General features: G+C 38.3%; 1 protein-coding gene across 7 annotated transcripts in view; it reads right to left on the bottom strand.

Moving 5' to 3' along the window:
• Positions 1-13,830, bottom strand: part of NCOA1 (nuclear receptor coactivator 1) — a 192,877-nt gene that overhangs the window by 24,827 nt on the left and 154,220 nt on the right. For all 7 annotated transcript variants that reach the window (XM_066378753.1, XM_066378752.1, XM_066378750.1 and 4 more), the window contains 3 exons: positions 13,573-13,741; positions 12,428-12,742; positions 1,905-2,006 (listed from right to left, as the gene is read on the bottom strand). In XM_066378753.1, the coding sequence (XP_066234850.1) occupies positions 1,905-2,006; positions 12,428-12,742; positions 13,573-13,741 (586 nt within the window). The remainder of the gene's footprint in view (positions 1-1,904; positions 2,007-12,427; positions 12,743-13,572; positions 13,742-13,830) is intronic.

Raw genomic sequence — 13,830 nt, 5'->3', positions numbered from 1 at the left:
AACAATATCATGACCATTAAAGTGGGTTAATTGCAAATTCTCAAAAAGTCATACAGAACTGAGAAAAGTCAAAGAGAGTATACATTGATTAGTATTACAATGAGTATACAATTAGTATTATAATACATTGATATTATAGGTCATAAAAAACTGTTAAAAGAAACACGAAACCGAAAACCATAAAGAAGAGAAAGAAAATGTTCTTATGACTTCTATCTCATCTGACATTAGGTTAAATGACATTTTCTTTTCAATTTCCAAAACATTTAAAGTTTCTTCCTTTTCTCACTGAAATCATTTATCTGCTTTACTTAAATGAATAAAATGTGATTATAGGTGATTTTAATTTTCCTCCTATATGCTTTTCAGTATTTTCTAAATTATCTATAATGAACATGTATCATCTTACAATTATAAAAATCTATAACTACCATTAAAAAAGGAAAAATCAGAAATCCAGGATCCAATGACAAATAAATTATCACTTAAAAAGAAAATAATAAATTAAATAAAATAATAAACAAATAAATGGAACCAGATATTTTATATCATTGTTGCAGTACAACAAGGCATTTAATAGCTATCATAGTATGAATAAAGAAAGAAGGTAAAATTAAGTTGAAATGACTTTTTGGTCTAATTTGCAAAGCAATATGGCCTGTCAATAAAGTCTTCCTCAGAAAATAGCAATTCAGATTGAGGAGCTGATTAAAGCATATGGCTCCATTAAAATTAAACTTGCCAACTAGATATAGTCCAATTTAGAAGAAACTGTGACATATGCCTTTCTGACAGAAATCATCTTTATGTAAATTCCAAAACAAGGTCTTATTTCCTTATTACCTAATTACCCTTGCATGAGCTAACCACTGCGATTTATAAGACAAAGAAACCCAAGTCTACATCCATGATGATGCAGTACCTGCTGCTTACCAGCAGTTTCTGCCATTATTTATCCTTTTGGCTAGTGTCTGCTTTCTGTATTTGCCCCAAATCCATCTAGGTCCATTTTATGGGGAAAACAAGAGTTTTATTTGAACTTTCTCTAAAATCCTTCACCTCCCAAATTTCTGTGTCAATTTGGTTAAGCAAACATAAAGAAGTGGTTGAAACAAAAATATTAAACTACATGTGGAAGTTAAGTAGGGAGTGAGAACTGGATAACACTTAGAAGGCTACCAGTTATTTTCATGTTTAACCCTTTGAGTAGTGAGTTTCTTTCATGCTTGCTGACCCTCGGAAGTGAGTTTTCAAAAAATGAAATTAGTTCCAATTACAGTTTTATTAACTTAAAATCAGGTTTGTTTGATAACCAATTTATGGAAACAAGAAGAACATACATTTGCCTTTTTTTAATGTTGCCTTACACATGTACGATCATACTCTGGATGGTCAGGAGGCACGAGTATGTACATGAACGTTCATACTATCAAAGGGTTCAAGTTCCAATGACTCTGGGTTCGTGAACAAGTATCATTCCAATAAATAGAAAATAGAAAATGCTTAGTCTGATGCTCAGACTGAGCTGAGAACACAAGATAGCTGAGATAACTCAGCACTGTGATGGGGTTTGGATCAGGTTTCAGGTACCATTCACACAGTCTAATATCTGAGGCTTCTTATTACTAGCATTATTCAGTACAGCAATAAAAGTTTTCAACTTAGCTGGTATCTAATAGCAGTGACAACAATAACAATAAAACAAAACAAAGAGCCCTCGGCTTTTGATCAAATATCAGTAATGGATATCACAAGTTCATTATAAATTCATTCTAGAAGAGAGCACTTATAAACATCATTAAAAGATCAGCTCACCAGCCATTTCAAAGACACTCAAGTCAACACTTTAGGAAACACAGCTCGGGTTAGAAAAGTACTAACAATGTCAGGTTTCCTCCCATTACCTGAGGTGTCATTTGCTGTTGCATGCCTGATCTCATATTGATACCAACAGGAGCATTTGCTGCAAACTGGTTCAAGATAGCCTGCCGATTCTGGTGTATCAACTAGAGAAAAATGGAAAAAAACGTGATATCGTATTTCTACATAAACACATTGCATAGCCCTTAAAGGTAATACAAACATTTTATTGATTACTAACAAGTTTTAGTATTGCACGTTTAGTAAGATCATTCCTCATGTTTATTTGTTAAAAGGCTGGTAATTCCTAACATAAATCAACTATTTCCCACCTACACTAAATATGCACATGTACATATATGTATGCACAGGTACATGTGTATTTACTGTGCTTTTAAATGCTCTGCCACTAAGATACACATACACACACTTTGAAAAAAACATGTTAATAGTTACTTCAGATCAGTGCAATAACAGAGAGAAAAGAAACAACTCTAGGCCATAAAACTTGTGAATAAAAAAATAAGTATACAATTGGGTACATCCTACAAAAGTCTAGAAGGTAAATGGAAAAGCTGAGGTACTTCTCTCACTTGGAGGAAGCCTATCTAATGGGTACATATTTGGGGAAAATCCAAAGTGATTTCATTAGCTGGAGAGAATTATGTAAGAAACAAATGGTCTGAGAAAATGACTATTTATTTAACTGGAAGAAGTAATTACTTTAGACCAGCAGTTCCCAAATTGGTGTTCTAAAAGAACATTGTTCTGCAGGATATTAATAGATGTGCTGGGAAAATAGCATGCTGGGCTGTATTAAGTACTGGAAATGATGGGTTAAACAAGGTGAAACAGATTTCTGTACTGCAGTAATTCTAAGAGCCTTCAATTGGCCAAAGCACATTATAGATCTCCTAAAAGGGGATATTCTATGCAACTTATTCATCATGAACCTTTATTTCTGACATATAGTCAGTCATTAACAGTATTTCCTAGAACAATCTTCTATGGAATGCTAGTTTGGAAGATGCTATCTATATCAGGCTTAGGGTTCCAGGTCACAGACACGCCTTAACTTTATCAGGTAACAAAACAAGCATCCTTGGAAGTTCTATTTCCCTATAAACAAATCTATAGCTTGAAGAATTTCTTGCTCAATAATTTGACACGAATAAACTGTCCAGAGAGATAATAACAATAATATCAATACTATTTTGTGTTTATATGGTACTTCATAACTTAAAAATTACTTATAAACATATTGATATAAGATATTAGCATATCAATGTGTTTTAATATATCTTAAATTTTAGTAAAGTTTATACTTTTTAATATAGTATAAGCAAACTAGTAAGCTTATGAAAGTTTTATAAGAGAATCAAAGAGCAGTGAACAGTGATTAAATCTCTCAATTCTAAAAAAACTCATATCTTTTAAAAATATTTTTTTAAGATTTTATTTATTGATTTCTTTTTAGAGAGAGGAGAGAGAGAGAGAAGAGCAGGAAGCATCAACTCATAGTTGTTGCTTCTCGTATGTGCCTTCACTGGGCAAGGCCAGCGTTTTGAACCAGCGACCTCAGCGTTCCAGGTTGACACTATCCACTGTACAACCATCACAAGTCAGGTGAAATAGCTCAATTCTTAATTCGGTTTCATTCATTTTCTGATTGCCAGAAAACAAACTGACTGAGGAGTGGGGTGAAAAGCTCAATATTATTTAAATACTATAATTGTTATTTTCAGGCATTGTGGAATAGGTTAAAACATTTTAATCACTTCAATAATAAAGATATCAACATTATAATTTCAAAAATCAAAGGCACTCTTAAGTACCAAAATTTACATACTTCTTAAACTCAACAGACCATGGGCTTGTAAAGTTTAAATAAACTGTTACTTTTACAAAGATTTATTAAAAAACTCAGTGTAGCCTGACCAGGCGGTGGTGCAGTGGATAGAGCGTTGGACTGGGATGTGGAAGACCCAGGTTTGAGACCCCAAGGTCGCCAGCTTGAGCGCAGGCTCATCTGGTTTGAGCAAAAGCTCACCAGTTTGGACCCAAGGTCACTGGCTCAAGCAAGGGATTACTCGGTCTGCTGTAGCCCCATGGTCAAGGCACAAATGAGAAAGCAATCAATGAACAACAACTAAGGTGTTGCAACAAAAAACTAATGATCGATGCTTCTCATCTCTCTTCATTCCTGTCTGTCTGTCCCTATCTATCCCTCTCTCTTTCTGTCTCTGTAAAAAACAAACAAACAAACAAACAAAAAACTCGGTGTAGCCCTGGCCGGTTGGCTCAGCGGTAGAGCGTCGGCCTAGCGTGCGGAGGACCCGGGTTCGATTCCCGGCCAGGGCACACAGGAGAAGCGCCCATTTGCTTCTCTACCCCTCCGCCGCGCTTTCCTCTCTGTCTCTCTCTTCCCCTCCTGCAGCCAAGGCTCCATTGGAGCAAAGATGGCCCGGGCGCTGGGGATGGCTCCTTGGCCTCTGCCCCAGGCGCTAGAGTGGCTCTGGTCACAATAGGCAACACCCAGGATGGGCAGAGCATCGCCCCCTGGTGGGCAGAGCGTCGCCCCATGGTGGGCGTGCCGGGTGGATCCCGGTCGGGCGCATGCGGGAGTCTGTCTGACTGTCTCTCCCTGTTTCCAGCTTCAGAAAAATGAAAAAAAAAAAAAAAAAAAACTCGGTGTACACAAGATAGCATATTAAGTTTGATGGCTACAAAGGTGAGCAATTTCCATCTTCTGGGAACTCTCTGTTGAGTGGCAGAGTTAATCCAGAACAGTTCAACACAGAAATGTTGTGACGCATATATACAGAGAGCCACAGCAGCGCAGCTGGACCAGTAACTAGCCCAGGACATGAAGGCAGGGACCAAGAGCATAAGTGAGCCCCTGAGACCTTGAAAGGTTAACATCAGGCAGGAAGAACAGCAAGTATAAGAAAGAGAAGGCAATGAGGATAGCTGAAAATGCTTTAATACACAGTAATGCAGAGAAGTAGAACTGCTAGGGGTGGGAGCTGGGACTCCACACTTACAGCTTTACATATTCTTTCAATTGTGAGATATGGTGAAAATGAAATGGGTGGGGATGGAGGAAAGATGTTTGCAAAGCAGTAAAAATAAAAAAAATAACCTTAGAAAATAAATAGCTACTTTTAGAAGAAATTATTCTAAATAGCAGCAATCTATGAGAAATTTCTGTTAGAGAAAAACTGATTTACTTCTTTCTGTCCATAAAATAACTCTTGTTCATTTTTCCCTCCCCTTGACATTCTGTGTGTACAACTGTCTTATTCTGACCTGCTTCTTGCTGATTACTAAAATGCTACTCATTTTCCAGCAAGCAGGTCAAGTTCTACTTCTTTTAGAGAAGTCATCCCAAAAGGATCACCATATCCATTATCTCCTTGGAAATCTTAACTTTTGGAGTTTTGGGGCATGGGAGAAGAGGCTGGTAGTCCTTAGAGCTGGGGACACAAATTCAAGAGCCTATAAAGGGCAGGTGAAAAGGCTTGTTGTATTATGAAAGGAAATGTGGAGCTTGTGTCCAGTGGAAAAATACAAATCCAGCCTATGCATATAAGACACACATATAAACATGCACACACACACACACACAGGTCAGGATAGCTGTCATTTTTTTCTGTCTGAATGGATTCTTTATTCTTCTACAGTAAACATAAAAGATGATTATCTGGCCCACAGATTCTCAACCAGGGGTGATTCTGCCCCACAAGGGATACCTGACAGTGCTTAAAGACATGCTTGGTTGTCACAACCTGGGGAGGGGTTTTTACTAGCATCTGGTGAGTAGAGGCCAGAAAGTTGGCTCAACATCCTTCACTGCCTGAGAGGCCTCCCCTACCCCACTAACATTGACCGAGCTCCAAAATGTTAATAGTGCCAAGGGTGAGAACCCTGATACAGCCACTGCATAAATCCTTGCAAGTGACAAGGTGGTTTTATTTTTCCAAATACCATATTTTTCGCTCCATAAGATGCATCTGACCGTAAGACACACCTAGGGTTTTAAGGAGGAAAATAAGAAAAAATTCTGATTAAATGGTGTGTTAAAATATTTAATCAAATACGGTATGTTTATGTAAGCCAAAGAGATGACATATGCTATACAAGATCTCAACTGCTCCCCAAAACATATTTTAAAGAAGCTTATTCTTTGACCAGGCAGTTTTTATTGAAATCTGCTCCTCTGTAGTTTCCGTTCTATGATCTTAGTTCTATTTTCCGGTCACTTCTATCCTCTATATTATTTAAGACAGGGGTCCCCAAACTTTTTACACAGGGGGCCAGTTCACTGTCCCTCAGACCGTTGGAAGGCTGGACTATAAAAAACAAACAAACTATGAACAAATCCCTATGCACACTGCACATATCTTATTTTAAAGTAAAAAAACAAAATGGGAACAAATACAATATTTAAAATGAAGAACAAGTAAATTTAAATCAACAAACTGACCAGTATTTCAATGGGAACTATGGGCCTGCTTTTGGCTAATGAGATGGTCAATGTCCGGTTCCATATTTGTCACTGCTAGCCGTAACAAGTGATATGACGCGCTTCCGGAGCCGTGACGCATGCATCCCGTGTCATCAGAAGTAGTACTGTATGTGAGCAACGCCGTGCTTTGCGATTCTGCCACATACAGTACTCCAGGAGCATCCGCATCCTGTGCTCCTCTCACTGACCACCAATGAAAGAGGTGGTCCTTCCGAAGTGCGGTGGGGACTGGATAAAAGGCCTCAGGGGGCCGCATGTGGCCCTAGGGCCATAGTTTGGGGACCCTTGATTTAAGAGATTATCAATAATGGTTTTAACACCAGATCATATTTCTTCAGTACCCTAACAAGTAATAAACCTGGACTTGCCTAAGTATACTATATTTCTTTATCTGTCTTGACTGTCCCTCCCTCTTCATATTACTTTTCCTGAGAGTATGAAGACCATGTCCCTTGCTCGAGAAGAATAAAACAAAACTGGAATGGAATAATTCTATCTTTCGTCAGCCAGTGTTATACTATTTTCTATAGGCAGCAGACCTATCCATTTTTGCTATCATCCTTGTTCCAAAATAAAACTTTACAGGTTCTTATAGGTAATATGGATATATTTCTTGACTCTGATTATTTGAGAGATAAGCAGATACTACATCTACCAGCTTTAACTTTGTGTATCTTCTTAATTACAAGCTCCTTCCTTCATTTTTGCCAGTTAAGTCTCAACCACGTATCTGTACTAGTTTCCTAGGGTGCTCTTCCCTTCTTCTTCTCTGCCAACTGGAAGTTATTTATAACTGTATAATCAAATTTAAAACATTAGAATCTTTTTATTCTTGTGTACCATAGTCCGGTAAATGATATATACTGAAGGTCAAAAAATCATGTTTTTAAATTGATCTTAAGATGCATTAAAAAGAAACAATTATGATATAGATCTGAGTTTGCTCCTATCTTTCTCTTCTCAAATCATTAGGCACTGTGCTAATTTCCTGACTATTAGAAGCTTACATCTCCTGTGTATGGCAAGAAGGAAGGAGGAAGAGGTATGACCAACAAGTAAACATGATATCAAGCAAGTGAGGTAAGTGTATTAACAACACCATGTTATGAATCGGATATATTCTAGATATTAATCCTTTGTTTGTTATATGGGGTTGCAAATATCTCCCCTGAAATAACATCCCTGAGTCTGTAGCTTGTTTTTAATCTTGTATATGGTGCCTGTTTACTTACAAGTTTTAAATTTTAATGCAAACATCCACCTTTTCCTTTATGTCCTTTGTATAAGCGACTATAGAGAGCTCCTCATATTTCCCTTTACATCATTAAAACATCTGGAATTTATTTTTGTGTATGGTATGAGATAAGATCTAATTTAACCCTCCACCCCCTCCATGGACAGCCAAATGCACCAGCACTTATTACACAGGCCATTCTTTCCCCACTGATTGCCACCCCTATCATTAAATTTCTCTGTACGTCAGGGTGTGTCTTTGGCCTATTATATTCCAATTGGTAGAACTGTCTGTAGGGCAAGTTCATCCTCATTCATCTTTTAAGGTTGTAGTCATGCTTCTGAGGTAAGTTTAGAATCTACTTGTCAAATTCCATGTTGAGATTTTGATTGGCATTCCACTGAATTTATATATTAACTTCAGAATGACTGCCATCTTTACAACAGCCTTTTAATTAACAAATATCTTTTACTTTTTATTTTTTTTTAAAGATTTTATTTATTGATTTTACAGAGAGAGGAGAGGAGAGAACAAGAAGTATCAAGTCATAGTTACCTTACTTTAGTTGTTCATTGATTGCTTGTTGTATGTGCCTTGACTGGGCAAGCCCAGGGTTTTGAACCAGCAACCTCAGCATTCCAAGTCAACGCTTTATCCACCGCGCAAACACAGGTCTTGTTTTGACTTTTTTTTTTAACTTTTAATTATGATTTACTTTTGGATATTGCAATATATTTTGAAATTATATTTTCTAATTTGTTATTGCTAATAAAAGGGGTTGTCATTCATTTTTATTTCCTGTTCTTTTATTTAGAAACCTTGGTGAATTTCTCCATTAGTTCTAAGTTCCCTGTAGATTCTCTTTGATTTTCTATGGAAGCAGTGTATTACATATATTTGTATATGACAGTTTCGTTTCTTACATTTGCTTTCTATATTTCAAAATTCTATATATTTCTTTTTTTTAAGTTTTCCCCCTTTTAAAAAAAATTTTATTTATTCATTTTAGAGGAGAAAAAGAGAGAAAGGGGTGAGAAGCAGGAAGTATCAACTCCCATATGTGCCTTGACCAGGAAGCCCAGGGTTTCAAACCAGCGACCTCAGCATTCCAGGTCGACGTTTTATCCACTGCGCCACCACAGTGTGCCCAAATTCTATATATTTCAAAACTCTAAGTAGGATGACGGTATTCTCTTTATTTTTTGTTTCCACACTGATAGGAAGTTACTCACTTAAAAAACACAACCTGTTGTTTCAATCAGTGGTCCCCAACCCCCGGGCCGCAGACCAGTACCGGTCCATGGGCCATTTGGTACCGGTCCACAGAGAAAGAATAAATAACTTACATTATTTCCATTTTATTTATATTTAAGTCTGAACGATGTTTTATTTTTAAAAAATGACCAGATTCCCTCTGTTACATCCACCTAAGACTCACTCTTGATGCTTGTCTCGGTTATGTGATACATTTATCCGTCCCACCCTAAAGGCCGGTCCGTGAAAATATTTTCTGACATTAAACCGGTCCATGGCCCAAAAAAGGTTGGGGACCACTGGTTTAAATGAAAATAAGGTAGAAGAAAGGGTAGATGTTTTACTTATTTATTTATTTATTCATTTTAGAGAGGAGAGGGAGAGACAGAGGGGGGGGAGACAGAGAGAGAGAAGGGGGGGAGGAGCTGGAAGCACCAACTCCCATATGTGTCTTGACCAGGCAAGCCCAGGGTTTCGAACCGGTGACCTCAGCATTTCCAGGTCGACACTTGATCCACTGCGCCACCACAGGTCAGGCCTAGATGTTTTACTTTAGTTCACCAATTTGAACCTGACTTTGGATTTACTTGTATGACTTGAAATAATTTAAACTTAATTTCTGGATTTTATCAGGTACTGTTATCGCCAACACACCACTATTTACTCTCCTCTTCTGATGACAAAATAGGATTTCATTTAGCTAATTATCTCAAATTCCATGTCTCAAGGGGCACTCCATGAGCACTCTAAGTCAGTCCAGGGCTTCTCTGTTCATCAGCGGCTTTAGGAGCAAATCAAATAAAAGCAATTTTTTTCTGAACTAAGTATGAATTATCATTTCATCTATTCACAGACCTGACCTAGATTGTTGAGCTGGCCTTGCTCACTGAAGCTTTAACTTAAGAGACCAATTACTGAACTCCACCCTGTAAGATGAGGAAATCAGCATGTTTACACTTTCTTCTCCTCTTCTGGTTTAGTACTTAATCACTCACTGTTGTACTAGTCTTCACCTTTATGGGTATTTATGTGTTAAATACACCAAGCTGACTTGACTGTAAGTCCTGAAAGTTGCCTGTATCATTTTGTCTTTATTTTCCTCATAATACCTAACATAGTCCCCTTAAATATCTTTTATGAAAAATTAATACAGGGGAACTATTAAGCATTTCCTCTTCTTAAGCTCTCTACTTTACGATGAATGACAAGTTGTGACAAGAGGTAGTTTAACTTATCCTTAGAACATATTGCTATCCCCTTTCCTTGTTTCTCTCTTCCTTCTCTTCCTTTAATTCCTCTCTGAGTTCTTTACTCCACCACAGTACTTACAAAGTTATTCCTTTTTTGTTATTCTACCATTAAATTTTTTCCTATTTCATCTCTCCCTTTGTCTTTCTCCCTTTCATCATCTTTCTGAGTGAAATATAATTATGTTATATATTTATTATATTTATTGAATATCATTTTATAGTAATAGCTAGTATTTACTAAGAAAGAATACATGGCAGGTACTGTGCTAAGCGGTTTACATGCATTATCTCATTTAATCCACACAAGCACCTACAAGGTAAAAAAATTCGTTATTAGACTCTTTTTATAAATGAAGAACCAGAGGCTTTAAAGGGGCAATAATCTGATTGTCAAACCTCCTAAGTTAGCACTATGATTGAAACGAGAGCTTACTCTTACCACCATTGTACCATACCGCTTTTCTAATTTATCTCCTTTTTCTTCCTTCCCAAATCAGTCAAGTTCCAGGAAATTTCTTTAAATATTTAAAAAAAAAAAACAACCTGAAGCAATATCCACATATGATTTTTTTTTTTTTGATAGAGACAGAGAGAGTCAGAGAGAGGGATAGATAGGGACAGACAGGAACGGAGATAGATGAGAAGCATCAATCATTAGTTTTTCATTGCGACACCTTAGTTGTTCATTGATTGCTTTCTCATTTATGTGTCTTGACCGTGGGCCTTCAGCAGACCAAGTAACCCCTTGCTCAAGCCAGCAACCTTGGGTCCAAGCTGGTGAGCTTTAGCTCAAACCAGATGAACCCACACTCAAGCTGGTGACCTCGGGGTCTCGAATCTGGATCTTCTGCATCCCAGTCTGACACTCTATCCACTGTGCCACCGAGTGGTCAGGCCCACATATGATTTTTAAAAATATACTAGACTTAATAAAAAGAAACAAAAATCTACAGACCTGGTCCCACTTCTCAGAGACAAAACGTGTTTTTTTTTCTTTTACAGAGACAAGAGAGAGAGTCAAAGAGAAGGATAGATAGGGACAGACAGGAACAGAGAGATGAGAAGCATCAATCATTAGTTTTTCGTTGCGACACCTTAGTTGTTCATTGATTGCTTTTTCATATGTGCCTAGACCATGGGCCTTCAGCAGACCGAGTAACCCCATGCTGGAGCCAGCGACCTTGGGTCCAAGCTGGTGAGCTTTTGCTCAAACCAGATGAGCCCGCGCTCAAGCTGGCAACCTTGGGGTCTCGAACCTGGGTCCTCTGCATCCCAGTCTGACGCTCTATCCACTGTGCCACTGCCTGGTCAGGCAAGACAAAACTTTTAACCCTCTGATTTTTTGGCTCCTGATTATCTCTATACTTGTCGCTTATATAATCTTAATATTGTGCCACTGTACCTACTCACCTACTCATTACCTGTCATGAGAGAGATTCAATTCATCCACAAAACCCAACACCCCCAAACTATCCTTTCCTCCATTCTCCTAATATCACTAGGCTCCAATCATTCCAACTTCAAACAACATAAACTTCATTTTCTGTTTCAAAAACCATAAACAGTATCTCTCGACACTCTCTAAATTAAGCTATATTTCTCTTCACTGGTTTAATAATTGTATGATGTTCATCTTAAATATTTTTTAATCTCAAAAATCAAGACTAAATTGCTTTTAAATTGTAGTCTCAATGTACTTTGCTATGAGCCAGCATTTTTTTTTTTGTATTTTTTTTCTGAAGCTGGAAACAGGGAGAGACAGTCAGACAGACTCCCGCATGCGCCCGACCGGGATCCACCCGGCACTCTCACCAGGGGGCGACGCTCTGCCCACCAGGGGGCGATGCTCTGCCCCTCCGGGGCATCGCTCTGCCGCAACCAGAGCCACTCTAGCGCCTGGGGCAGAGGCCAAGGAGCCATTCCCAGTGCCCGGGCCATCCCCGCTCCAATGGAGCCCTGGCTGCGGGAGGGGAAGAGAGAGACAGAGAGGAAGGAGGGGGGGGGGGGGGTGGAGAAGCAAATGGGCGCTTCTCCTATGTGCCCTGGCCGGGAATCAAACCTGGGACCCCCGCACGCCAGGCCGACGCTCTACCGCTGAGCCAACCGGCCAGGGCTGAGCCAGCATCTTTAATTGAATGAGTGTGTTTCCTTTTCTCACCCTAGTAGACCAAGGATGGTGTTTGAGTCTTTCATGAAAGTTCTGAGAGTGGACTTGACACCTTTATTGTAGCAATTGGGCTGTTTTGTTGCAAAGAGAGCACATACCTTTAAAAGGATCACCTGCTAAACAAGAGTACTCACCTGCTGTTGCCCCTGCAATCGCTGTTGAAGCTGAAGTCGAAGTTGGTTAGGTGCAGCTGGAGGTCTGTTTAGAGTCTGCCTGGGCTGCATGCCCATACCAGGTGCAAAAGCACCTCGAGGAGGTGTGACTTGAACAGGCATAGTCCCCAGTGAAGGTTTTTGCCTGACCATGCCTTGGAAAGGGCTAGGGAGATTGGCAGTAGGTGAAGGAGAAGAATAAGGCTGAGAATAAAGGTTGGGTCTTTCTTCCATCATCAAAGGTGGTGTTGCTTGTTGTGGTGGAAATCTCTCGGATAATACATCTAATCCACCTCCCTGTTAGAAAATAAGCCAGAATATTTTATAAATATGTTTTTGCCAATGAAGGACATGCTTCTCTATATAACTTTGGGTCTGAGAGCATCTCCAGAAAGTTTCATCATAATACATATATTCATGCTGAATTCATTAAGCTCTCTGGAGGTTTATTACTTAAAGAAATCACCTCTAAAAGTTACTTCTGAAATGCAGAATAGATTAACTGAGATGTTTAAAAATCTCAGTAAAAACATGAAAACATGGTTAAAATAAAGACCTCAAATCAATGAAATGAAGCAAAAAGCTTTAAAAAGAACTTCATTGCAAAGCCTATAAATCAACAAACTATATTTACTAGGTGACTACAGAAGTACATTACTAACGAAAGGATCAGTCAGGCATTTTTCTATGTCAAATATAGAATTCATGTTTTTATCTTATTTGAAAAAGAATTCATAGTTCATCTAATAGAATGTTCTAGAGTTATGGCTTTCAAACTTTTTGACTATTACTCATTGTAAGAAATATAATTTAAATTGTGACCTGTTGTGTGTAGGGTTGTGTATGTGTAACTGAAAGAGTGTCATGAAATATAACTTCCCCTTTTCATGGGCTATGCATCCTTATACTTTGTTTTTCACACTATTCTGCTCCATTTAGAGAATGCTAGTCATGGTCCACTAAATTGATTTTATTTTTTCAGACTGTGTCGGTCTGCAAAAGTTAATTAATAACCACCCAATGATGTATTTTCATGAACCAGTACAAAATTTCTGGTGGGCCAGCAGTGGTCCGTGTGCAAGTGGTTGAAAAACACTGGTGTAAATAATGCCAACTTTCATAACTACCTGAACAAGTTTGTCAATTCCCAGAGCTCTGTCTAATTCAGCCAACTCGGTTTCGTCTTTGCCGCTGAGAAAGGACACCAGCTGTTCAAGAAGAGCCTTCTCATCATTTCTTCCTTCTACTGTTGTTGGTGGACAGAGAAGCTCATCTAATTGTGAACTAATACACTGGCTGCAAAATTAAAAGATAAAGTTTAAAACCATAGAGCAAATAATTATTCAACCTTAAGAATGCAAATACACATACCATACATATATATG

The sequence above is a fragment of the Saccopteryx leptura genome, chromosome 3 (assembly GCF_036850995.1).
Source record: "Saccopteryx leptura isolate mSacLep1 chromosome 3, mSacLep1_pri_phased_curated, whole genome shotgun sequence".
NCBI lineage: Eukaryota > Metazoa > Chordata > Mammalia > Chiroptera > Emballonuridae > Saccopteryx > Saccopteryx leptura.
The sequence above is the reverse complement of the archived record's forward strand: the minus strand, read 5'-3'. Positions and strand labels throughout refer to the sequence as shown.